This window comes from Clytia hemisphaerica, unplaced genomic scaffold (genome assembly GCF_902728285.1).
Source record: "Clytia hemisphaerica strain Z4C2 unplaced genomic scaffold, Clytia hemisphaerica genome assembly, whole genome shotgun sequence".
Taxonomy (NCBI): domain Eukaryota; kingdom Metazoa; phylum Cnidaria; class Hydrozoa; order Leptothecata; family Clytiidae; genus Clytia; species Clytia hemisphaerica.
This window is the reverse complement of record NW_027103770.1, coordinates 1,525,380-1,552,325: the sequence shown is the minus strand read 5'-3', so window position 1 is coordinate 1,552,325 and position 26,946 is coordinate 1,525,380. Positions and strand designations below refer to the sequence as shown.

At 35.1% G+C, this 26,946-nt stretch overlaps 1 protein-coding gene across 5 annotated transcripts; it reads right to left on the bottom strand.

The window, feature by feature from the left end:
• Positions 1-832: 832 nt before the first annotated feature.
• Positions 833-26,205, bottom strand: LOC136805896 (uncharacterized). Of its 5 annotated transcripts, none has more exons than XM_067062468.1 (9): positions 26,005-26,205; positions 25,576-25,694; positions 21,500-21,800; positions 16,485-16,539; positions 14,245-14,294; positions 11,272-11,592; positions 4,374-4,726; positions 3,788-3,847; positions 833-1,956 (listed from the first exon to the last, which is right to left on the bottom strand). In XM_067062468.1, exons 6-9 carry the CDS (start codon positions 11,361-11,363, stop codon positions 1,394-1,396), a joined length of 1,068 nt encoding a protein of 355 aa, XP_066918569.1. In that variant the 5' UTR covers positions 11,364-11,592; positions 14,245-14,294; positions 16,485-16,539; positions 21,500-21,800; positions 25,576-25,694; positions 26,005-26,205; the 3' UTR covers positions 833-1,393. The 5 variants fall into 5 exon arrangements, with proteins under 5 accessions (XP_066918569.1, XP_066918573.1, XP_066918571.1 ...); XM_067062472.1 differs by having other exon boundaries at positions 21,500-21,645; XM_067062470.1 differs by lacking the exon at positions 14,245-14,294.
• Between the last annotated feature and the right edge of the window lie 741 nt (positions 26,206-26,946).

Genomic DNA, 26,946 nt, shown 5'->3' with positions numbered 1-26,946 from the left:
CCATTCTTATAAAAAAACGTGTACTTTCAAGACTTTCTTTTCAAGAATAAGCAAAAACCTACAGTATTATCATTCATTCTACGCATACCATGCTCTGCTCTAAAAGGGTCTTAAAGGGATATGGGGTGAATGTGATGATCTGACCTGGATGTTCAGCCAAAACAATCAAAACCGCATTGCATTTTGCACTTAAAAACGAAAGTGAAAGCGACTGGGTTCTAACGATTATGTTTATGGTTGACGCTTGATTTCGATGCGATTGTTTTGCTTTAGCCAATCACCGAACTCAAAAGCTCATTTAAGGGCTCTGTCAGAAAATTGATTTTAGTATCTGAGCATAAAAGATATGTTTTAGATTTTTTAACACTTTTAACAAAGAATTGCCTTTATAAATTGCTTTTTAATCAAATCCCTTAAGAGAAATTGAGAAATTAAGAACTCAATTGTTAAAATGACGTTATGAACTTTAAAAAGACGTTAATAATATGTTGCATCACCTTCTTTTATAAAAAGTGCTAAGTTTTAATGGGTAATTAACCTTTTTGTTTCGAACTTTTTTCAAACTGCCCGCAAAGAATTGAACTATTTTAAATCTTGCGGAAAGTTTTTCTAAAAAGATGTGTCAAAAGTTATGACTGTTATTTTAAGCAAAATCCAGATGAAAAATTGATGAAAAACCACTATTTTGAAGATTTCAAAATTATTGACGCGGTCTCGCAAAATTCCGTAATGTAGCCAGATGTTGAAAATTTTCCCGACCTTCAGAGCTTTAGCGTGTTGGATGAAAATTTCACCATCTGGGTGCCAGATAAGGATAAGAGTGATATTAAAGGTGACTGCTTTAATCTATCTTTTTCTGTAAAAACTAAGATCAAAATAATATAACAAAAGATACAATATGTACAAAAATGATTTCAATATCTCTTCGCGTAAAATATTAAATACATCTTCAAAAAAATCAGTACTGTAATATAAGCTCGTGAAAATAGAGCCTTAAAATGTTATTTCCCCAAATTTTAAGGCGAAATAAACCTAATAATATACTGACTTTTAAAATTGTGTTTTCTCTCTTTAATAAAAATAGTACAAACATATACAATAATATAAGATCTTTAAAAAAAAGAATGTCTGAAGAAATTGCCAAAAAATCATAAAATAAAGCCCCAATCGAAAACTTTTTACAAAGAAGTTCTAAGACAAAGTACTTGCTCGATTTGAAAGTGGTTTGGGTTGCCCACCGCGTCGGATATACAAGAGTAGGATGTAGCTCTACTGGGCAAATTTTCTTTGCAAAACATATTAGCCTTAAAGGCTTAAAACTGTAATCAAAGAACGTTAGGATTAATTGGGACCTTCAGTTAAAATATATCTCTGAAAAAAATAAATAAAATTCTTAATGATTACTCTGTCGTAGCGTCTTCAACCTTTCCATTAAAATCAGCTTCCTTTGTTTTTCGAGTTCTTTGTCAGCTATTAATTTTTGTTCTTCACTTTTTAGGATGGTCAAATACTCAAGTCCTTTTCTTAAAATTTGAATTTTTGGTGCTTTCTCATGGCTGGCCAATTCTGGTATATTGTCTCTTAAAATACTGAAGCGTAACTTCAAGTCGTTTCTTCTTTGGCGTTCAAGGATATTATGTGTCGCGCGACTTAGTTCTGGCTCTATCGTTTCGTGAGAGTCGTATCTTTGGCGCTTCATGGCCGGATGGCCGTGGAACATTGCCTCGTAGGCCATTTGTTGTCGGATGTAGTTATTCTCATGATTGCTATTGGTCATGTAAAAATCGATGGGACTTTGCGCATTGTGATTGATGCTATTGTAGACTCGTTTTTGACCGATATCGGGCATTTCATTGTTGTGTTGTTGGTGTGTCGGTTGTAAATGCAGATAGTGGGGCGGTGTGGCGGTTGGATTGTAATTCTCATCGAGGTGGTGATTGGCGTAAGGGTGGTGTACTATAAAGAAAAAGAAAAGAAAATTTTGATTAATATATCCATCCCTTCAATTATGAAAGTTTATTGAAGAGGTATAAAACAAAAAAGCTTTTCGAAAATATATGCAGCATTATATGTACGAGTACATAAATTGTGAAAGTGTCGTTCTAAAGGGTTAAAATTGCCCCAAATTCGTGTGTCACGAAACTGAGGCTGATAATACGTCATTATGTAATGTTTCTGATAATCAGCTGTTATATAAAAACTTAACGGTTTTTTTACATTGTAAAATTATACATGTTTGTAGAAAGGGGTCTTATTTCCCGGAGGAAAGAAGAAAAGTCAAGAGCGTCAAACAAACGATAAAATATATTATCACTGATGAATCAAATGGTTGAAGTTTCATAGGGAGGTGATAATTTACTTTTGGATTTTTTCTCTCCAGAAAAAAAAAAGAAGTCAGCTGCCATTTCAAAATTATTTACGAAAATCGCAAAATATTGATGGAGCGAAAAGCCGCCCTTATTATGTGAAAGTGCTAAATCAGCACATATCAGAAACACTGAATCAAATATTTGTTATGACGTCAAATTGATGACGCTATCATCTTCTTCTTTTCCTTATTTTCAAATCAAATCTTTACTTGTTAATTTTTTTTTGGTGTGAAAATAGAAGTTTTAGATTTTTTCCCCCAAGGATTTTACGAAAATCCTATATTTTGAATTTTAGTTTGTTTATTTTAACCGCTATTTCCTGCTGGTTATAAATAAGTATATTTTCATTTTTATGAGTCCCTTTTATTTTTGAAGATTTCTTTTTTGAGAGTGAAGAAATCTAGATTACAAGAGGTCTGATATCCCGTAGAGCGTACCCTTTTAGACGGCATCGCCAAATAGAATATGATTTCTTTACCCCAATTTTAATACTAGCGGTTTTGAAAACCCTTAAAAAATGGTTTCAAATATCTATATGTAAAAGGCTTTAAGTTTTCGGGTGCCTAAAAATAAATTCTTTAACTATATAAACGTAATTGAAGACTTGTTATCGATTTTTTAGGTGCCAGGCACAAGAATAGATAGACCGTTCTATTTTTGTGTGTGAAAAATTCTACCGACGTTTTATTATTTGTAGAAAATAGTATAAAACATTTTTCACACAACAATTTTTATAGTAGAAAAACCTCAAACTTTAAATTCGCCGCTTTCGAAAAATCTTTTCGTCCGAAGGTTTTTGAAACAGTGATGATAAATCAATTTTATTTCGATTTTAAGTAAAAGAAAATTGTAATTGTAAGATCACCGCTCGAAAAGAGATTATTTTTGACTTCCTATAATTTACACCTTCGACCAATTAAGACCTATTAAATATTATCTCTTTGAATTCATCGAAAATATGGAATGTAGTCGCCAGGTTTTTGATCACAAAATAAGCAATTTAGGGGCAAAAAACAGCAGAAGGCCTAAAACCTCAAGAGGTCGAAGAATCAGCTGGTTTTGTCATGATTTCAAAAAAATTCTTGACGTAAAAACACCGTCCGTTCAGTTAATATCATTTTTGACAACTATTAATTCTTTTCTTTATTTTCTTTTTATTGATTCTCTTTTTCATTTCTTTTTTAATATTACTGAGGCGATTATAGCCAGGTGTCTCGGCTTGACATCTCTTTTGTTTAACTCTGATTATTATTACTATTATCTTGTTACTTCGATTAAAAGAAGACACAAAGAAAATATGAGAGAGATAATACCACTGGTTTTTATATAAAAACTTTGAAGGGTGCAAGCCTCCCCTGTTCCTTCAGAACAACATTTCCACTATGTATTTCTTATAGAAAAGGTTTGAGAATGCTTACCTTCATGGTTGATATTTTCGTCATCTTTCCCTCCAAAGAAATCAGGAACAACTTGCATATCTGAGATGAAAAATGGAATAATTCATTCACTCTTCATGTCTAACGATGCTAAATTTCGATGAATTTCGTTACAGTATGCACCAAAATGCACCAAAGCAAAAGATTCTGATTTTGAATACTGAACAAGTTTTTTATATAAGAACATGGGGCTTCGAGGAGCAAAGTGTTAAAAAGGCAATTTGCGACATTAAGGGGACTCTAAAACACCCGATTTCTTAGGAAAATCAGGCACGACGGAAGCTTTTTATATCTGGTACGGCGAATGAGGAAATTTAAGCGATTTTATAGCGAGTTTACCGACGAAGAGGAAAACTTCGGGTATTTTTGTGAAAATCTGGTACGGCGGCCGCCGTACCTGCCGTACCCGTTGCGTCGTGCCTGGGAAAATGCGAAAAAATACTCACAAAAATGGGAAAATAACATGTTTAAAGAGCATTTATAGGCTTTAAAATCAAAAAGTTTTGGATGTTCTCATAAAAAAACAACGTGTACAGTAAAAATTTCATAAATTCGAAATCTTTCTTACCGCATGTTGGACTGAACTGGTTATTCTGTGTCGATGTTTGATGATGATAACTGTGCGATGTCATGTAGGGCGGTGGTGCAGAGGCGACAGGGTGGTTAAAATTACCATAACTCATTGGGATTTTGTCCGGTGTGGATGGTGGTGTTGGAAGGTAGGGCGGTGATGGTACCGAAGGGTGGTTTTTAATATAATTGTTGTTATTGTTATAGTCGTCATAAAAATGTTGCGATTCAGGGTGGTACATGTTGTTGTATGATGGATGAAAATATTCAGCATCCAAAGATTGCTCGTACATTTTCTTCTTCTTGTTGTTGGTATCTGTTGATGGTATTTCTTTTTGCTGTTCTTGTTGTCTGGAATCAAAAAATAGTTGAAAATTAAGAAAAAAACATAATTCCAAAACAATATGCTATGATATGGTAGCAAATTTAAGTAATACCCTAAAATATTAGAGCTGATTGTTGTATAAATTAAAAAACTTTAAATCGCACAATATCACTCTTCGAAAGTTATCACCGAACTAACTTCATGCTTTTATGCTTCCGCAAAAATATGATAGATTTTACGCGCCATTTCAGTTCAGAACCACGTTTCAAGAAAGGTCAAGACCAAAATTAACAACAAAAAAATCATTGCTCGATCGATCGAGAGAAATTGGCAATCAAATTCAATTTATAATTATGGAAAAAATAGCATTCATTGAAGAAGTTGGTCACCAAGGATGTGGATGAAAGGAGAATCTATGAAAATATTCTCAAGTGTTTGCATAACGAAAAAAATAAATATTTTAAACTTTTTTTTTATTTTGAAATGTCAATTTGTTTACTACAATCTAATTTGCCAATAAAAATTATGTGAAACAGAATTAACGCGCCCTCAATGAGAAAACCCAAGAAAATATCTTAAACATAAAATCAGTCTTGATATCATTTTTTTGCTGAAAAACTCTTCCCACACACCTGACTGTTATAAATCTCTTGATAGCTTATCTATATTCTCTAGAAACTCAACTCTCGTGTTTTTCACGAACCCGCGTCTTTTTGAAATTACACGCTGATCAAGAATCTTCATATTGTTTTTATAACCCCATCACACCACGTGACCTTATTGAATCAATCTGATTGGTTGAGTTGTTAGTTAATCAAATTCTGATTGGCTCAAAAAAAAATGTAAAGATCTTTATATTCGATTTTAAAAAGCCTTTTTCTTGTATTGTGTTACTCTATAGGACATAATAGAATAATAGATATCTCTCTACAACAATTATATTTAAGCAAATATTTAATCCATTTTTCATTTGAAACAAAAGAAAATGGGATCAAAAAGAAATTCAAGTTCATATTTCAAAACTCTAACATCAACCCCACCCTATACTGGGTACAATACTCCTCAGTACCCCCAAAATTTTCAAAAGTGTTAAAAATCAAGAATAAAATTTTCAGTAAAACCATAGCGCAAACAAATCAAAGAGTTATGAATTTCAAAGATCCAATATATATGTATGTCAAATAAAAAAGTTAACCCGGAAAATTTCATTTTCCTGTGAGCTCGTCCATGTTAATTCGATTCTAAAGTTGATTTGATTTCGAGGAACTCATCCTCCTCTCCATTTAAAGACATTTTTTTGAAAAGATAATTACATATAATTGGGTAGTGATTAAAATTTGGAACGCAAGCCAGCAAATCAGCAATTACAAAAACTTTCGATAAAAAAAAAGTAGAAAAAAAAAATCAAGACTAATTTTTTTTTATGTGAGTGGGCGAGATTAGGTATCAATAAAATTAGAAAAAAGAAGAAAAAATGTAATTTTCAGTTTCGGAAGAAAGAAAATTTGGGACTTTCGAAGCATGCTGCAGTTGTACGATTTCAACATGCATCTTAGCCAACGAAAGTGCAGGATATATCGGATTTAGTATGACAAAAGTGAGAGTGCACTAGTCGGAATGTGACCTCACAATATTCAGCCTAGAATTTCAGGCCCTCTTTCCGCTCTTTTTTATCTCTTTTTTTAGTGGTAGAATTAAAAAATTCACCAGGGATATTATCAATTTTCATCAAAAATGTAAAATTTCAGCATGGTCAATTTTCGAATTAAAAAACCTAACAGACGAAAGGCCGTGTTCTTTTCAGTGGAAATTCCTCTCAGAAATTTGAAAACGGCCAAAAAAACTATGACATTTTCGCGCTAATATTAAACTTTGATTAATTGGGTTTTTTTTTACCAAAATCAGGGTCCACGCCACCAAGTAAAAATTTTTTTAAATGCCCCCCACTTTCAATTTCATGGCGTAGGCCCTGAAAATGGTAAATCTTTCAAAGGTTTTAGTGATAATGTTTAAATTCTTAAATTTGGTGACTAAATTTCCCAGTGCTGACGTTGATACAGTATTGTTATGGCTCATTGAGATAATCTTCTAAATGATTAGTCCACACCTAACAACGAACATGAGCAAAAATTCCTTAATTTTTATTGTAAATTTAAAGATGAAAATAATCAAGAAGTCTTAACTGTACCAAAATTTTGGGTACAGTTTACATCACGCATAGATATTTTCAAAATCATTACAAGAGTGGATACAAAAAGCGGTATAAAACCAAGAAAAAAGAATTGGTAGTAATTGAAAGAATTTCGTGACTTACGTTATTCCAGGCATTTTGCCATAAAAATCCAACTTTTTAAGAGAAGAGAAAATAATTTTTTTCCTGGATAAAATTTAGCTTTTTTAATAATCAGTACGCCTTCTAAAGAAGAATTTTTATACCGATTGATTAAATTTTGATAGCCAAGAACAATCTAACGGTATTCTTCCCTTCATTGAGGAATTTCAAGAATTTCTAAAATGTTTATCATATGGCGTTTAAAAACGTTTAGCTTTATAAAGAATTGATAAAGTGCCAATAAAAGAATGCATTCAAAATAGTTATTTTGTAGAAAAGATTTTTTTCTGAATTTGATAGGTTTCCGGGTATGATATTCAAATATTAAGCAAGAATCAAAAAAACTCATAAAACCACAAGAAAGTCGGATGACTAACTTTAGTTCATAAAAATTCATATTGATTGCATTCATACGATTTATATTGGCGCCTATTTGATTTGTAGAACGCAACTAACGTCGTAAAATCACACGAAAGAATTTTTTCATGTCAAGACACCCAATCTCTTTTGGCCGTTAGCCAGCGATTTTGCACTCTCGCTACGATGAACAAAATTGCAATATCAATCCGCGGGAAAGCTCTTCGAAGGAGTTCCAAAGATGGTTCCAGATTCCCTCCTGGTTCAGGAGTCCTGGAAAGTACGAGGTGTCGATCAGAGAAAAGGAACATGGTCGAGGAAGTAAGCTAGGGACATGAACTTCACTACCATTCGAGTTAGTAGCGACGATTGTCAAAGCTTACATTCTGCTTAATTTAAAGACAATATGAACACAACAGGCAAAAACTACCAGTGCCTAAAAGTCAATTCGTCATCTGTTGAGTTAACCAAATAGCAGTTATGTATTGACTTAAAATGACTTAAGATAAGTTGACTCTTGTTCATTCGTTTAAATGTTTAAGAGATTTCAGTCATATAAGTTAAATAAAGTCTTACCATTGTCCGTCTGATAGACTTCCTTCGAAAAAAAGACCAAAATACGGCGAATACCCGCCTCCGAAGTCCTCTCCCTTTCTGCTTGTTTACGACAACTGATGAAATAACCGCCACAAGAAATAATCTGTTTTATTTTTAAAGTAAGCAAAAAAAACGCTTTATCTAAATAAGCGAAAATGATCTTCCTGCGAACTTAACGAGTATCATTAAATACAAAATTAATGTTCCTTGATAGTTCCACCGAATACAAAAACAACCATGAAAAGAAACTTAGTACTCAGACCTCTGGACTACCTTTTTCATCCTCCTACGCAACGGCAGGCAGACTGGTAACCAAGTTACAATCTTAAACAAAAACCATACGGAAGCGCACTTCATTTTCAGCCTTTTTAAATCATACAAAATCATAAAAAAGTCTGGGTCCTAGGTTGGTATTTCTATGAAAAGGAAAATGAAGAATTCAACCAATGTGGTTTTATATTCTTATTTGCATCCTGCAAAACAAGATCTGATTTGCCATTTTTGTAGTAGTGGGACTTAATACTTTCCCTTTTATGTCTAATTAGGAGGTTCTTCCAGAAAAACTAATCACACTAAAATGATTGATGACAAGATGGCCGACTAAAGTAAAATGCAACGCGAAGAAAAGCTTCAAAAGTTTTCAATGCGTGAGACCAAGTATGTGAGCCAATATCGATGTTCACAGTCAGATGTCTTTGAAGTTACGTAATTAACGTTTTTAGCTCCTCAATATTCCAGAAAGACTGCACAAAAGAATATCTCTTCAGGAATAGCAATTTAATTTCAGGACGGATCCCTAGCTCGAATAAACAACAACAACAAAGTACAAAGATTCGACGCATATCAACAACAGCAAACCTTCTTCAAGGTCTTTAAAACTTCAGTGAAATTGTAAATGGGCTACGTAACCACTTCTACTGGTTGTATAATACGTAGTGAGTAAGCCTTTATACGTAAATGTTATCTTCACTATGTTAAGTTAGGTGGAATATCCAGGCTAACGGAAAGGGAAGAAAGTATATCATAACCTTTCTGAGAATTCAAAAGTAACAACTGTCATTATTACCGAGAATTGCCAGAAGAAAACCACACATCAACAGATTTAAGTCCAACTTCCTCGACCAATTTCCTTTTGGAAATGCTGACTCAGTGCTGGCTAGATCTAATTTTCGTTTCAGTTGACTTCATACATTGTATAGCATTATGCTTGAATGCGCATGCCTACACGAACGAATTCGCAATTCAAATTTTGACTCTTAATTAATATGACCTTGAAGCGTCTTACAGACCCAACGCAGGAATTATTCTGAGCCCTCAAAACGAGTGGGGTTGTAATTGAAGATTACTAATAGATACCACTAAAAACAGTAAGACTTTTGAAAACGTGCAAAGCGATTTTGCGTAGTAGCTCATTAAGATATAGCGGATGAGAGTTCCCCTGCTGTGCGATTAGAGACTAGTAAACAAAACTGAAAACTGACAAAAAACGTAAACAAGTTGATTGTCAAACTGATTCAGCTTTATTGAAAAAAAAGTAATGATTTTCTTAGAATACAAATTACAAAATTTGACCTACGCGATCGATTATCAATGTTCCTGTTTTTAGACTACTGCGTAATGGCTAATCATACAACCTCCAATGTATTTTGTTGTATAGTATCTTGAGGTTAAGGTTACCAAAGATGAAGCTTATTCTTCCTACCACATATTGATGTTCGGGAATAACAGGCTCATTGTCCATACGTTTCAAGGGGATTTACAGATCTAACTTAATTCTAATGAGAAATGATCGATTTTGGCACGAACTCTATACCCTGACCCACGCTACTAATAAATATAGACGCATTAGCAATTACGATAATTATGATCATGTACAAACGAGGAAAAGGGATTAATGCAGCTCAGCTAATCAACAACTACAGATAAATCTCATACAGTGAAGTCTCCATAACTTGAACACTCATTTGTTCGAGTTAAGGCAAATTCGAGATATGGAGTAATGTTTCAAGGGCCCTGTTAACTGAAGGGACGAGAAAACTTACGAAAGACATACGAGTAATAGAGGTTCGAGTTAAAGAGTTTCCACTGTATATAAGCTTGTCGAATAAGTGACGAGATAGAAAAACGGTAAAATAACCATCAAAGTGTTTGAAGGGCTAAAGTAAAAAATCAGTTTGAGTGAGTCCACTTGGAAATAGAAAAGGAAGTCTAAGCCACCTCAGCCTCCCCCCAATTTAAACCCCCTTTTTTGACAAAAACTATTTCAGGGATGCATATAGTAAACTATATTAAGATAGGCTACAGTCTATAACTATAACCTATCAAATCATTTTTTACATAATTTTTAGAATGCTCGCATAATATTTCCAATACTAATGTGACTCGTCAAAATTTAACAAAATTATGAAATATTTCCTGTTTACCAGGAGTTAAAGCGCTTATTTACAAAGTTCCAACGACGATTATGCATGCAATATGAAAGATATTGATTATTTATTGCATCGGACGGACGCATTTTTGAGCATCCGTTAAAAAAACCAATCATGACATATTTGATGTGGCACTTCCCGCTCGCTTCTGCCACCGGAGTAAAGAGTAAAAATATTTTTCGATCAAAACAAAGTGCTTAAACGAAAGGAAATTTCAGGACCAATTAGTATCACATTATTATGAAAGAACTTTCTACCTGTTCTTCATGATAAACAAGAAAAGATTTATTATATTATGGTGGCATATTTATTTACTTATGGAACCTAGGAACATACTATTTCTTCCTGTTTGAATTTAATTTGAAATTAGTGACCCAAATTTGGTCATTTTTATTTGCAAGTGAAATACCTCTTTTAACCCTGTGGGTGGGCGTCGATGGGGTGGGTATTTTTTGAGCTGGCGAACAAATTCGCATGAAAATTAACTTGAAGATTTGAAGGATTATTGATGCAGAAAGACCCCCCATCATTAATTTTGATCGATCTTAAAAAGTCTCGTATTTTTTTATTCTTCATGAAGTATCTAGTCCAAGGGCAACGAGTCAATGAGCCGAAATCAGAAAATTATGTATATCTAAACTTGAAATAGCCTAGCCACGTTCCTTGAAATAGCCTATGCACTACCAGACCCGGTGGAACAATCTAAAAAGTGGAGGGGTCGGGCCTGACTACGCACTACAAATGATGGCCTCTTGCCGGTCCAAGTTTTGACGATTTCACGTTCAACGAATATTCAACAAGGCGTTGTTACTGAGTGGTTGGTCTATGAAAAATACAGTAAATGAAATGGACCTACCTGAATGAAGGGAAGAGATCCTCGATCACAGATTGAATATCATTTGTTGACATCATTTCATATTTTTGTACTTTGCCAATCCTTTGGCTCATTCTGCCGGACTGTCCAATCTTGCCGAGCTGTCAACTATTGAGATGTAGTTTGAAGAAGATTCTCCAATTTGCAATAAGTTAATGAAAGGATGTGGTGTTCCCGTTGAAGATTCAAACTGGTTAGTTGATCAACTAGCAATACCAGTTATTACCAAGAACAGTGAATAGATGGTGGTAGTGTATGTAGATCGAAGATTCAATTTGGTTCCAATACCAATCCTTGCCAATACTATGGAATAAAAATCAGCCAATTCAAAAACTAGGGTTCAGCTAAAAGTCAAGAATAGATATCTTTCTTGATCAAGTAACAATTATTGAATACTAATTCTATATGTCAAATTGCCAAGTTTAAATGCAGGAGAAAACGAAACTAAAAAATCCAAGGGAACTAAATAGCCTGAACGTCATATCGTACAATTGAGACTTTCCCCTTACCCTAATTAAGGAGTATTTAATTATTATTTTAATTAATTAGCGAAGAAAAAAATGAGGTTTAAATATAAATCGGTGAGCGCCATCCATTTGGAAAGACTTCTTTTTCTTGATCAATTATATTTTTTCCTGCTTTGGAAAGTTTTAATTGCGGTTTTTCAAAACCCACTCTCTAGTTTTGGTTCGTATCTATTATCTTTTTTGTGACCGTTTTGATCATTAAAGTATGTGGGCGTATTTAACAACCAAGCTTGCTCTCTCTCGACTTTTTGATTAATTAGTGCGCGCGGCAACGAGATTAGATGAAAACGGTGCACGCGGAAATAATCTCAAACGAAGGTCACCTTGATATCACTTCAAATATTGCGATATTCATGTCTTATCGTTTAAATTCATCAAATTTTTTATACACCTGTCATAAAATATTTCACGTCACTATGATAAGCAGATAAATTTCGTAATATTATTTCTTAGGCTTTGAGGCATAGTTCTTCATAATCAACCGACCACCCATATTTCTTCGGTCTGACCCTTGGCCAATTTAACGCCATTAAGGTCGCAAACTATCGAACAAACTGGTGAAAAGTGATAATTATGTTTGAAAAACAGCAAGTATTACTATAGAATCTCTATCCCAACACGCGATTTTTTTATCACTCTGTTGGTCCATCACTTGTTACCACGGAACGGTGCCGAGGAACAAGCCGTGGTCGTCTGGTACAGGCAAGTATTAGAAGTTTTACACTGGCCCTATTACAGTAAATAACGCAAGGACCGTAAGGTATTATATTCGCGACTAAGGAGCAGAAGCCCTTTATATTTAGCATTACAATAGTATAGAGGACAAAATTTGGATAATTCAACTAAATTTTGCGCGAACCTTGAATACAATAACGGGACTAACTTTTCAGATTTTGAGCAAGTTTGCTTAATCCTTTTAATCTTTAGGGTGGCCTTGTTCTTGCGATGTTCTTATTTTTTCTACGAATCTCAGCCTAATTGTTCTTATTTTGCCGTTTTCAGGACGAGTTGCGTCATTATACCCAGAGCTCAGTCGTTAGTACTTTCGAGCACGTCTGCAATTTTTAAAAAACTGATAAGACCGAATTCTTATCGCTGCTTATCATTAGAAAATAATTTTTATCAAATTATAATGTTTTGAAAACAGTAGCAAAATAAAACAACAAATAAACACATAAACAAGTGCAAAAATCGTGGTAATGATTAAAGAATTGCAAACATTCTGGTTAGGACGTGAATAGAACGTAAATACGACATTTAAAAAAAGTTTCCACGAAAATTTTATTTAATGTTTTCATAATTAAATTTTATCAAAATTAATTTCCAATTAATTATCTTTGAAAGATCACCTGATAGATTATTTAATAATTATATTATTTTGGCACACCAGAAGTGTGGCAACACCCTCAAGCAGGGGCGCCGAAAAGGAAGGCGTAGCAACGAATAAGGTTCGCAAATAAAATTTGGAGCTCTTTTCTTTTCTTCAACTCGCAGAGGGAAATATCTCAAAACAACAAAACTTATCGAGCTATCAGATTAATCTTCGTGAAATTTAATTTCAAAAAAATTATTAAACCATTTTTGGACTGATTCGCGAAATTTTGATTGTTTGGCAAAATAATTCCAAAAAATTTCTCAATTTTTTGCGGCCAAGGAAAAAAAATCTCGTGCAAATTTATCTGTTTAAAATAGTGTTCTGTCAAATAAAGAATAGGGAATGAGTTTGTAGTATAGTTATAGATTTTTGATTGTAGGTCATATCATGTAGGTAGAATGCGTAGTACAAGGTGTAGGCCGTATTCCCACACCTCCGTTTTTCCGCTGTCAGAATATGATAGGCGACCGTTCTAATGGTTGATACAATCTCTATATACAATAACAAATTAATAGGTTAATATGAGAAGTTAATAGGCTCATTAGTTAAAAGTCTCATTAATCAATCAGTTGAATACGGTAAATAAAATAATTACTAAATTCCAAAGAAATGGGCAAATATCTTGATTCTTTTGTTAAGAGCATTTACCGCGTATACAAATTCGTCAGAACAAAATCTCAAGGTTTTTAATCCATCAAAGCCTTGCCCAATACATTAGGCATAGTTTCTTGATATATATCAGTAGGTATAGGTAGGTATATTTAGAACACGAGGAGTAGGTTGTCTCCAATTTCAAAGAGTTTTGTACTGAACATTTTTGTTTCCTCAGAAAAAACAAAATGGATTTCTTGGCAAGTACCCCATTAGAGGAATGAATTTTAATGGCTAAATCTGCCATCAATTGAAGAAAATGACCAAACAAAATATTTCTTAGAAATCGTTTAATTTTTCCATCAATTCAAAGTCCTTTTGACTTTTTCAGGGTGTATACAGTAAAATGAATTATTTGCTAAAGTTTTTTCCATCAAAAGTTGAAAAATTTCGTAGATTTACCTCCCAGGTGCTACGTCCCCAAACAAAGCCTCGTCAGTGGTAGTTTGTATCTAAAGAAAAAAAGTTTGTCAAGTTATTCTCCGATCCCATTTAGTAATATTTATTGGTCGTGCATTTTTGAAACTTAGCCTTATAACCTTTAGAGCCAGCGTGGCGTGCTAGAAGGACCTAGAAAAAAGATCAGGGCGGTCTGTTATCAGGTTAGATGTTTCTTTGGGAAACGGAAGGAACATTGATATATTCGAGAATTTATATATAGGAAAATAATAGGATGATCGTTGGTTGTTTACGTTTTCCCAAACTCTATTCTAAGACAATTTCAAAAATATTGCAAAGTCATTTAACCAGTATTACACCTTATATCCGTTAAGGAGGTAGGGGGTAAGAACGATACAGTTATACAACTATACAACTGACATATTACTTATATATTTCGTCTGTGACGAAAAGCCGTGACAACAACTTCGTAAAATATTTTTCAGTTATTAAACATACGTTTGAAAATAATGGATTCAGGGGTAAAGGGACTAGGGAGAGGGCTACTGAAACTGTTCAAGAGTACGTTTTCATTGCATTGTTATCACAGTGTTTTCATCTCTATTTATCAAATTTTATAAACTCGAGTGCTTCTCGGATAGTGCTTAAGGATACGTGATCAAAACATTGCGAAAAAAATGCACAGTCAACTCTCCCTTATTCGAACCTCTACTATTCGAATCTTTCTATAATTCGAAGTAAAATATAGGTCCTCTCAGCTGAAAATTCACGCTCTAACTAAGAGAGCTTTTCTTCTTGGGGTATCAAGGTAGAGGCTCTTTCCGTCCGGCCGAGTATGGGCCGTCGCGTCCGAGCACGGAATATCCAGATGAGCCATAAAAAGTTCGTTCGGACTTTGAAGAAAAGTTAAGGATTCAGCAAAAAGAAACTAGCCTGGAAACAAACATCAATAGTTTAAGTATACGAAAGTGTTTTTGTAAATTTGAGAAAATGCCACGTCACGTACAAAAAATTAAGGAACTGGGGAAAAGTCCTGACAGTCTTAATGGGACGCTGGGACGACCGGACAGCAAAGACGAGAAAAATATATAAAAATAAGCATTGTTGAAGTCACGACATTACAGTGGTCCAATCCTGCTATCTGATTGGTTAATAAAACCACTCAACAAATAAAAGAAAATTGCAAATTGAAGAAGTACAAATAAATAACAAAATGCTGTATTTAAAGTAAATCCAACATGGCATGGGCATTAAAAAGCAAACACTATTAAAGATCGAAGTCAAATACACTATTGTTCAAAAAAGTGAAAATGAAGTGAAAATCGAATGAATAGCTGTTGGGTCCATATTTGCCATGAAATTAAAGGGCAAAATAAATATTAAGGCGTGTCGCTAAACAATCTTGTTGCTTAGATACACACCCCTAAACAATGGCTGATCTAATTAATATTTTAATTATTTCGAAATTTTATAATGTAATGGTGAGAATTTTTCCATCGTCAATTAGACACATATGTTATTATTTTAATACTGTTATTATTTAGTTTGACGTTCGAGCGTTTTGACGTTTTCTCCAAATAACAGATGCGATTATGTGGGGCTTTAAATACTATTCATTAATGCTTTAGGGACAATGTTTATCCGAGACAAATAGGTCCAATCTACGTCAATTAGAAAATCTATTCAGTTACAAGTCAATAATTTAAACAATAAATTTCAAGTTTCAACTTCCTTTTAAGAACTTGATCTAACTCGTTTTTCAAACTTGTTTTAAACAAGTTATAATCTAGCCCCTAAACCCAAACCTGACAGTTCTTAGGTTTGAATCATTTTGAATTGTTCTTAGGATAAACGAAGGGACAAATTTGGGAACGGTGAAGCTGCTGGGTTAGAGAGTGGTTAGAAAATATCTACTAGGGTGGGGTGAAGGATAGATTTTTTTAATTCCAAAAATAATTCGCAACCCCCCTCGATATCCTCAAAAAAAATTCAAGCCCCCCCTTATCAGTCAATATATTTTTGGTACCCCCTCCTAATATAGGTCACTTAAAATGTTCTTTGACCTCTCACAACGGATGATTTGAAGCTACAATAATAGTAGCTACGAGTTTAGGTGGGGAGAGATAAAAACCATTTTCTCGTAACTTGCGCGCCCCATAGGCGAAAAGATTTGCTCTAAGCAAGCTCAAATAGCTTTAAAAAGGCCAGGTCAATGTGACTTAATTTTAAATTTTAAAAGATACCTTTGAGCTTTGAGTCAGACAAATTTTTATTGCCTTCCAGCACGTTTTCAGGGGTCTAAAAAGAACAAGTTACAAAATGAAAGCTTATAGATAGCCCAGGTAGACACCACCCTCCCATTTTTAAGGTTTTACAAACTCTCAAAGTCCTTCACAGTCACTTTAGCTCAAAATCAAACATATATCAGGGGCTTTGCTTTGTTTTTGGGAGGCTGGTATGACAAATTAACTCTGGCGATTTGTAGATTCTAGACCGGCGAGTTCTTAGCAAGCGCAGTGTATTGATTAGCGTAAATATGTACTTGAGGCGGCGAACCGAATTGTATTTTTTTTTTTTCGTGCCTTGGACCGGCGAAATTCGCCGTTCGCCGGGTCTAAATATGATATATGATATATTTGATTCTCACTTCAAATGAAAGTTTAAGTCTTCAATTAACCGCCTTTAAACTATCTACCCCTCTGGTTTCTAACCAAGCAAAACAAAGGAGGTGAAAAAAAAGGTGAAACACCGAATGAATGGAACCCTAATAGAAAGTAGAAAATTCGATTTTGTATCTAAGAGGTAGTAAAATCTGTAGTGACAATGTCCATGCTTTAGTTGGAAAGCTGAAGAAAAACGAGTTTCGAGATTTCGAAAAACATAATTACTCCACCCACACAGATAAAATCAAGCGAAGAAAAAAAAAACGAAGTTGCAAAGCTATATATACAAGCACATCTAATTTGTATTGCTTTCTAATCAAAAAGTGGTATTTTTTGAATGCAAGATATAAATGATGTAGTTAATCCGGTTCTAATTGACCGCATATATCATCGATTCTAATAATAGCAAAGAGGACTAGGTACTAGGGTCATTTTGCCTGATCACACAAATTGTTTTTGTTTCAATTCATTGCATATGGAGGATCTTCTAAGCGACTAGCCTCACTGGAGCACCCTCTCCCGATTTTATTTATTAACATGGTACTTCCCTTTTATTACAAATGAAGGAAAGGGGCGATCCTGACATAAGCTGTAAAGAACACAATTCTCATGTGAGTTTCTGTGGTTAAGATAGAAAGACAAACTCAAACACTCTAAAAGTTAAGCAAACTACTACGAGTGTTTTGTCCAACAATTAAAATATTGGCTGGAGTGGAGAGACATGCTATTTAAGCGGAGAATTCAAGCTAGTTAGTAGTTTAGCTCAAATTTCCTACTCTCTCTCTCTCTCTATCTCGAACATAGGGAAGTAGGAAGTAAAAAGAAGCAAAGAAGAGTTATCAATCATCTAAATTCTAATTTTGTTTAACATAATAATCGGTTCTAAAATCTTAGAAGACGCTATTGTCTGTTTGTAAATACGGGAAAAATAAATGCACGAACGAGTTTACAGCCGTTATTGGCGGTTTACGTAAAAGTAGCAGCTGTCGACTTTGGGAAGAACTGTAAATTACTCCGTCACTATTTACTCCGCCAAAGGTTTACCCCCTTCAAATTCACGCCGCCTCCTGAAGTATTCCTTTTTTTTTAGTGACCTTGTGTAGACCTGTGAGTCAACTTTTGAAAACGTAATGAACGTTGAGTTCTTTTTTTCGCGTACGAGCATTTTCATATCTAGGTTTGGATACCAGGGAAACAGGTTCAATATAAGATTGGAATAATTTTTCATCTTTTATTAAGTGTGTACTATAGACTTCCATTCAAAATAAACAGCCATTTATTTGAAGTAAACAAAATCCAATTAAAACCTAGTAAACATCGAAATCGAAAAAAAAAGATATTCACAAACATTAAATTAAACTTATTGACATAGTGCAATGGATAAAGCTTTATTGGCGAAGAAAATTTTCAAAACTTAAGAAATAAAAACCTAGTTTGTCCGTACACATATAAGATGCAGGTTCCTTGGTAACATGGGGGGACCGGGTGCCATACCCCTCCCACATTTTTGCAGACCATGCCATACTTTTTTTAATTTACTGTTTTAAGCCATAAAAACTATTATTCTCCCCAATAATGTTTTAAGGTGTTTTGAGGGTGTAAAAAGTGAAAATATTTTCTTCCTCGCCCAACCATAGTTCCAAAATATCGCCCCCCCCCACTCAAAATGGCTCGCACGGGGCCCATGTAATACCATATAGACGGTGTCACATGAAGAAAGCAATACTGAACTGTTGATGAAGGCCAAAACCCATACCTTTCCAAAAGAAAAAGTTTGACAACTGAACTCAGAACTAGCGAAACCAATCCAAAGAAAAAATATACAACAAAATCAATGGTAAAGATCACTGATGGAAATAGTTCAAAACAAAAGCTCGAATACTAACCACTATCCAAGCCTAGTGTAAAAACTGCCACTTAGTACACATCCATCAACCCAATGCCACACACCTAAATAACAAATCCGATGACAATATTGTAAGGGTACATAAGTAGCTCAGTTTCGACCCTTGTTACTGGACTAACTTATGTACCATGAAGAAAACAGGATCATCTGCGGCACAGGTCGACCGAAGTGGTCATCAGCAGCAATTTTCTTCCCTAGCATACAAAAAGGCAAATCAAAATCAAAATCGTCAAGTCCAAAGTAATTCAAAAAGAAAAAATATCTATATTATGAAAGATTCAGTAGGCTATCACAAAATAATTTTGAGTCGGCACCAAATTCTTTGAGAAAGGAATGTTTACCATACATATTTCTTCAAGACTCTCTGTATTCCTGATTTGCTTGCACCTTGTGCCAACATTCTCCTATACAAGCAGTGACAAGACTCGAAAAAAAATACTAGCTAAAGAAGAAATTCGAGCAATACGGAGGGTCTCAGCTCCTATGCAGTAATTATAAAGCCGGGGAAATAATACCCCGTTATGGCGGTATACGGAAAAAATGGCGGGAAAGTTTCGAAGAAACGACCGGCAAACTCTACCAGCTGTAGACTCTTTTCGGCAAAAAAACCCCGTTTGCGAATTTTTCTAGTTTTGGGCTTTTTTCTAAGTTAGTGATTTGTCTTAGACTGTAACATAGTCTATGGCAATACTTGATCGATTATTTTGCTTTTTATCAAGGTTTAACCTTTTGGCGCCAAAAAGTCAGTCGCTATGAGGGTATGGAAAGATAGTTTTCCCTACCAGTCAGAATTGAAATGTTGAATAGGACACCCTCTTTGGGTGAACAAAAAAAAACGTTGTAGGTAAAATATAGGGTGTCCCAAAATTTCTGTGCCATACCACGACTACAAGTTTAAAAAAAGTTTTGTGTGTTTAAAAATTCCGATGGAATGTTAGATCAAAAATTCCGGTGGAATATTAGATCTTGCATAATTAGCCAGTGATTTACACAATATTTCATAGCATACCCGGATAGAATGACCTCGGAAAACTAGAAAATTGAGAAAGTACCGAACACGTCAGAACCAGTAGGGATTCCATTGATGACGGACGAAAATACTATGAAAACAAGAACACATTAATTAGTGAATTGATTCAAAGGATAAGCTTAATTGATCCAATAAGTCCATTTGGGTAAGCCTGAAAGAAACTTTAATCAATTTTCTATCAAAACAAGCGAGTAGCCAGAAAAAGCATTCCGAAGGCTTGTGTGCCAGTATGATTTTATGACCTTTCGGGCCTATTTGAACCAGTAATAAGTCAGTTTACCATAAATAGGCTAATTCCCGTTTAAGTACACAAACAGAACATCCGGGGGGGGCAGTCAGGCAAATTGACCGACGGATATGTGCGGCGGTTAAGGGTATGTTTTTCAAAATATCAAAAATGCACTGTAAGGGTGGACTTTTGATAAATGCACTGTAAGGGTGGAAATTTCAGCAAATCTGGGGAAGATTGCAAATTTTTGCTCGAAAATGCTGATTTTTTCTGCTCTAAAATTGTTTAAAATTTGAAAAAATGCACTGTAAGGGAATGAATTTCACCGATTTTTTTCTGCACTGTAAGGGTGCGATTCTAAAAGCCAATTTTTTCGCCGCACATACCGTCAGTTGGTAAACCCACTGTCCCCCCCCGGGCAAAACATATAGGAAACATTGGTGTTTTACTTGAACCAAGAGATCTTCCTAAAAAGATATCTCAAGAAACTTTCAAAAGAAGTCTGAAAATTAAAATCTGAAGAAAAACTTGGTGACAGGGAGTCACGAACAAAGAAAAAAGGAAGGAATATCGGAAAACTGGCAATTCGGCGCTCGCAGTATGAATTTCTGTTTGTCTAGATAATCGAGGTAAAACCATCAAAATGAACATCGTTGAAAGATTCTAACCATTTGAGACAGGCTTTTGTAAGATGAATCTGCTCGACCGCACTGACCGCATTTTCTTGGATCGAAAAAAAGAAGTACTTTCCCTCCACCCACGTATGTGTATAGAGCTCAAATGAATGGAACCGCTTAATAGCTCCACGAAGCGAAACAATTAAATCATTAACACCAAGCTTGCTGCGGTTTAACGCAAAATTTGCTCATTAATAAGTTTGAAGTACTAAGAAAAACCGTTGCCATTAAAAAATAATGTATCAGTATAATTAAGTGCTTATTTAAAAATACCCATTAAGCCCTTCCCATTTGGCACAGCTCACTGTACAAAAAAGTTTCGATGCTTTACTGGGTAAGATCTATGGAACATTGAATGAATGAACGTTTGCGTTATAATTGGCCCAGCATCGAGCCGTGTTCATTAGCATTGTGATGTCCGTGATTTTATATGTCCGTTTTTGAAGAAGCCGTTTTATGTCCATTCAAGTTCATTTTTGAAAGAAACGGCGCCTTGTAACATTGCGAACAAACATTTTGATGATTGATATGTCGTTAAGTAGGCTTCATACCGCTTAGGCTTCTTGTTACAATTGGGAAACGGAGCGCAAGGGAGGCGGTGGTCTACTCGAAAGGCCTGGGTAGATGCTCAAGACACTTCCATTTGCTGGCCACCGGGCTTACTTTACCCGGTACGAAGGGTTCCCGACCAGCCCAATCAAAACTTTTTTTACCCCAGATAAAAATTGAGAACAATAGATAATAATCACTCACATGAGACAAATCAAGAGTGGGTCAAGGAACAGTCTTCTTTCTTTTCTTTAAAGTCAAGGTGAAACTCCTCCCAGTGCCTCATTCTTCTTTATATCGGATAAAACATTTCCATTTTTTATTGACGATGACGACTGTTGCTCATTGAACTAAATTAGAATTGTAAGCGTCCATAGTGTATGTGCGTCACCACATTCATCTGTGGTATTTGAATAGAAATGGGCTATTCCAGAAAACATCCCTTCACGTTGAGGAGTTGTGACGTCCAGAGGGTCTGAAAAATTGGAAAATCCAGCGGGGTACCCTAAAAAAAAACAAAGAAAATCCATGGGGGTCAATAAAACAGTGTTAAAGATCCAGGGGGGAGTCCCTGAATTTTCAAATTTTCAGCAAAAATCCAAGGTGATAGCTCAAAATTGGCTTAAAAATCTAGGGGGGGGGGAGAGTTTCATGAATATTTTGGCAAAAACCCAGGGGGTCTGGCCTTCCAAAAGTGACCTCCTCTTTTGAATGGGCAATATGATCTTGTAGTTTTGGCCAGGGTTAAAGATATTCTTTCTTATAATTTTTAAACTGAAGAATTTCTCGGAAGGGACCGGGGGGGCAGTGGGTTTACCAACTGACGGTATGTACGGCGAAAAAATTGGCTTTTAGAATAGCACCCTTACAGTGCAGAAAAAAAATCGGTGAACTTCATGCCCTTACAGTGCATTTTTTCAAATTTTAAATTTATTTAGAGCAAAACAAGCTAGATGCTGAATGGACCTACCTGATGATGAAAGTTAGATAGCAATGCGAGGAGAAAAAAATCAGTCAGAAAATATATCGTTTAGCGAAAATTCATAACGCAATAAATTCATCATTGATTGTTGATGGGGGAGAGGGAAGGGTTGTAGGGAAAAATTAATAGAAAGTTCTGGTCGCAAAAATCAGTTTTATTGACAATTGAATCATGCTTGATGGTGAGCATTGTTATCAATAATGTTTTTTTTTTGAAGAACATAGAAATACAAGGAAAACATATAATGAAAATCTGCAAAGACGGCGATTTCCGGCATTTTCAACCGGAAAAAATTTTTTCTCAAAAATCGAACTCGGCCATGTTATTGCAAATACGCATCTTTCTGCAAAAAATCAGAAAAAGCTAAAGATGAAAATTCGAGAAAATGTAAAAAAAAAACGGTTTTCCGGCATATTTCTGGCATTTTCGGCCGGGAAAAAATATTTTTCGAAAATCGGGCTCCGTCACATTTTAGGTATTGTCATTTTGCATCAGTGTGCAAAATTTCATGAAAAAATATAAAGTACAGCTCGAGAAATTCAAGAAATACCGTTTTTCCGGCGAAAATAGGCTGTTCCGGCGATTTTTAGAAAGTTCCGGCTTCAAAAATCACTTTTATTGACAATTAAACCATGCTTGATGGTGGGCATTGCTACAAATAATGTTTTTGTGTGAAAAAACAACGAAATATAAGGAAAAAGTCCAATGAAAATTTGCAAAAACGGCGATTTCCGGGATATTTCCGGCATTTTCAGCCGGAATAGAATTTTTCTCAAAAATCGGACTAATCCATGTTTTAGGCATTGCTAATACGCATCTTTGTGCAGAAAATCAGAAAAAACTAATGATGAAATCTCGAGAAAATGCCAAAAAACCGGTTATTCCGGCATATTTTCAGCATTTTCGCCCGGAAATGAATTTTTTTCGAAAATCGGGCTCCGTCACATTTTGGGCATTACCATTTTGCATCTTTGTGCCAAAAATTAGGAAAAACTAATGAGCCAATCCCGAGAAAAGCTAGTAACGAAGGGACGAACGGACGAACGGACGAACGAACGAACGAACAGAGGTTAATTTATAGGACCTACAGCCCACCGGGGTAGGTCCAAAAATCAAGATTTTCCGGCAAAAATTTCCAATTTTTCCTAGATTTGCTGAAATTCCCACCCATACAGTGCATTTATTAAAAGTCCACCTTTACAGTGCATTTCAGCTATTTTGAAAAACATTCCCTTAACCACCGCACATACCCGTCGGTCAATTTGCCTGACTGCCGACTACCCCCTCCCCCGAGGAAAGGGATAAAAGAAGTAGTTCTTTATTTAAAATGCTATGTCAGCAAATGTTGGAAGATACATTAAAAAAATGGTGTCACTTCATTGGGGAGGGATAACTTCTGGGTTAAGGGTTGCAGTGAGTGAAGTATACATCAAATACACAATAGCATACCCAGTGAGACTTCTTAAACACTGGAATAATCAGCCACAAAATGCCCTTATTTCAGTGAGCTCAGGTAAAAATTAAGCACTATTTAAGAAAAAAATCCAAGGGGTTGGCAAGGGGGGCTTGGCACTGAGTTTCCTTTTAGAAACTTTGGCATCTAATATAGCGAAACCCTAATTTTGTCAATATTGTATAAGCAAGCGGAAATCAATCATTTATCTATTCCTTCTTCGAAAACTGTGTTGCTCCACAAAAGATACATTGGAAAGTTGAGCATTAAGACATGCGTTGGAAACCAGAAGGAAAAAAAAGTCGTATTAATATAAATTGAGTTTCTGCATCTATCAAAAGTAGGTATAAAGCAGATGTGTAGTTTAAAATAAGCTCATTAGCCAAAACCAAAGATTAATTAAAATGCGGTCAATTCTTTACGAGCTTAATGAATGATGTAGTAGTTAAAAACAGTTAATTGCTTGCTCGAACAAAATATGGAAAAATACACATTACATAAAATCGCGTTCAATATTAATATGAAAATGATATCATATTAGCGAATATTATGAATACTTGTTGAATATTAACGGCATTTTTTAATTCCTTGATAGTTTTAAGCGACAAAAACAGGATACTTAGTGTGAAAATAATTGCCTCCTTGACAGACGCATTACAGAGGTTACGCAAAAATTATCTGAGCATTAAGCGTTATTACTGGTAGATCAGGATAGCTTTCGCCACTAGTTTCCAGCCCCTGTAAAAAAGATGTGTGTCTGTTTAAAATTCAAAGTTACTCCTCAGAGTAAAACGACAATGCTTGTCACGTGACATTAAATTGAATTCGAATGAAGTATAGCCGCGAGTTAAATGCTGTGCTGCAAAAATGGCAATATCTTTGAATGTGAATGAAATCGTTTTTGCTCTTTACTTAGGATTCGCGTTTTCTTAGGAAGGGAATTTCTCCTTGTCCCCTCCTCTCCAACACAAAGATAACTTTTTAACCTTTTACTTATGGCCAATATGGAGGATTGGCATTCAAACGCTCAAATTTAAAAAGGTTAATTCTTCCCACTAGGAAAATAGGGCTCTTCCAGAAAAAAATTGAATATGGGGTCGGAGGATATAATATTTTTTGGAAGTTTACCCTCGGAGAACAGATCTAACACCCTGGGCAAGCATCAGTTGACCCCCCGGACATTCATATTTACTCCTAAACAGAGCGGTTTTGCCCCCCCCCCCAACTCGATGGATACACCACTGTTCAAAAGGGTAACTTTTATATTCTCTTACTTATACTGAGACAAGCGACAAACGTCAAAAAGCGGAAAGTGAAGACATTTTTGTATTTTCAACCCAGATGGCAGATGGTTTACTGAGATTGAGTAATTCAAATCAATTGAAAGACTTTAAAGATACTATCAAAGTGAGAGGAGGAGTTTGTATGACAACACCAATTACATTACCATTTCTCTTCCGCTTTTTTTCTTAGAAAATGTTGAAAATTGAAAATACAGTGGAGTCTCTATAACTCGAAATTCTATAACTCGAATGTCTCTTTATTTGGTACCTTCAGTTAACAATGCCTTATTAACTTTCTCCAAAACTCGAATTTTCCATAATTTGTGTTCCCCTTGCGTGTTTGAGTTAAAGAGTATGTTAAACAAAGGTCAATTCGAATACGTTACTTTTAAGGGCTTGACCAACCAAATCCTACACAGTTAGAATTTCTATCTTGCTCTCTACGATTACGTGGAAATATGTCTTGGACTATATTTGGACTAATTATCCCAACAGGGCACAAAGGGTATAATTTTTAATTCACCAACAAGGGGGGCAACAGGACAAGAATAAATTCACTTACCATTAAAATTTTGATCAAAAATCATACCGGTATCTCACTCGAAGTTGCATGATACACATTTGGCTTGTTTAGCATATAGACGAATCACAACATCATATTTGTCTTTTCCCGTTGAAAATCTGTAATTTGGAAAGAAAACGTATTTTCAATTTGTGAAGTTCAGTAAAACGGTTATGGCAATAGTTGAAGGGTAACTAAATTCAGGAGAATCTGATCTAGCCTTTCCTGTCAGACTTTTTCAGAGCCTGAGAAAGGGACCCTGGCCGCTACCCGTACCCTTTCTGAGCGTAAAGGAGCGCCCAGAGGGCCTCGTCAAATCTTAATCCCAAGTAAGTATTAATAGCGGTATAGAGGAAAATGCATAAGTGTTGTTTGATTCGTGATAAAATTGCGTAAGGATCAACTTACACGAACGTCAACGCTAATTACCTATAAACCAGCTGCATTCGGATCGGAAAATTCCTTATTTCATTGGTGCAAATTCATCTCTAGGAGCATATAAGGAAGCACTTCTTTGGTAATCTTTAAATCTGCAGGATTTCCATGTGCGACATGTTTAGTTTCTTTTTGCGTCATTGAGCATTTATTGTCATTAAATTTTTAATTGTATTGATCACTTTCTAGCATTTTTATTCTAAGAAATAGAAGTAACATTAAAAACATGGTATGACTGAGCAGAAAATTGATTCGTGTCCAGTACAACCTCTACCTGTAAAGAACCCTGCATCATACACGCATACGTAATTTGTCGTTCTTTAAACCATATGTAGTTAATCTTATAAACAAAGAGGAATGAAATCGTAAACTAATCAGGTCGGGGTTTGTGGACGGCGAAATTTGTCGAACAAAGATTGTCTTATATATTATACTGTCAATATCAATAATCATTTTTAAAAAGCAAAATGGTGAAATAGTTGAACATGAACCGCCTAATTCTTTTGTCAAACCAGTCACTTGGAATTTTGAGCAAAGAACATCAAACCAAAAAAAGGGTCGAGGACCTGAAATAATATGACTTCGCCCTGGTGGTGGTGGTGGTGGTGGTGGAGGGGGGGGGTTCAGTCAGGCAAATTGACCGGCAGGTATGTGTGGCGGTTAAGGGCATGTTTTCAAAATAGCAAAAATGCACTGAAGGTTTGACTTTTGATAAATGTACTGTACTGTAAGGGTGGAAATTTGCAAATTTTTGCCCGAAAATTCTTATTTCTTCTGACTTCCAACTTTTTGAGAAAAATGCATTGTAAGGATATGAATTTCATCGATTTTTTTGCTGCGCTGTAAAGGTGCCATTCTAAAAGCCAATCTGTTCGCCGCACATACCGTTAGTTGATGGTCCAAGTAAATAATTTGCATTTATCAGCAAGACGCTTC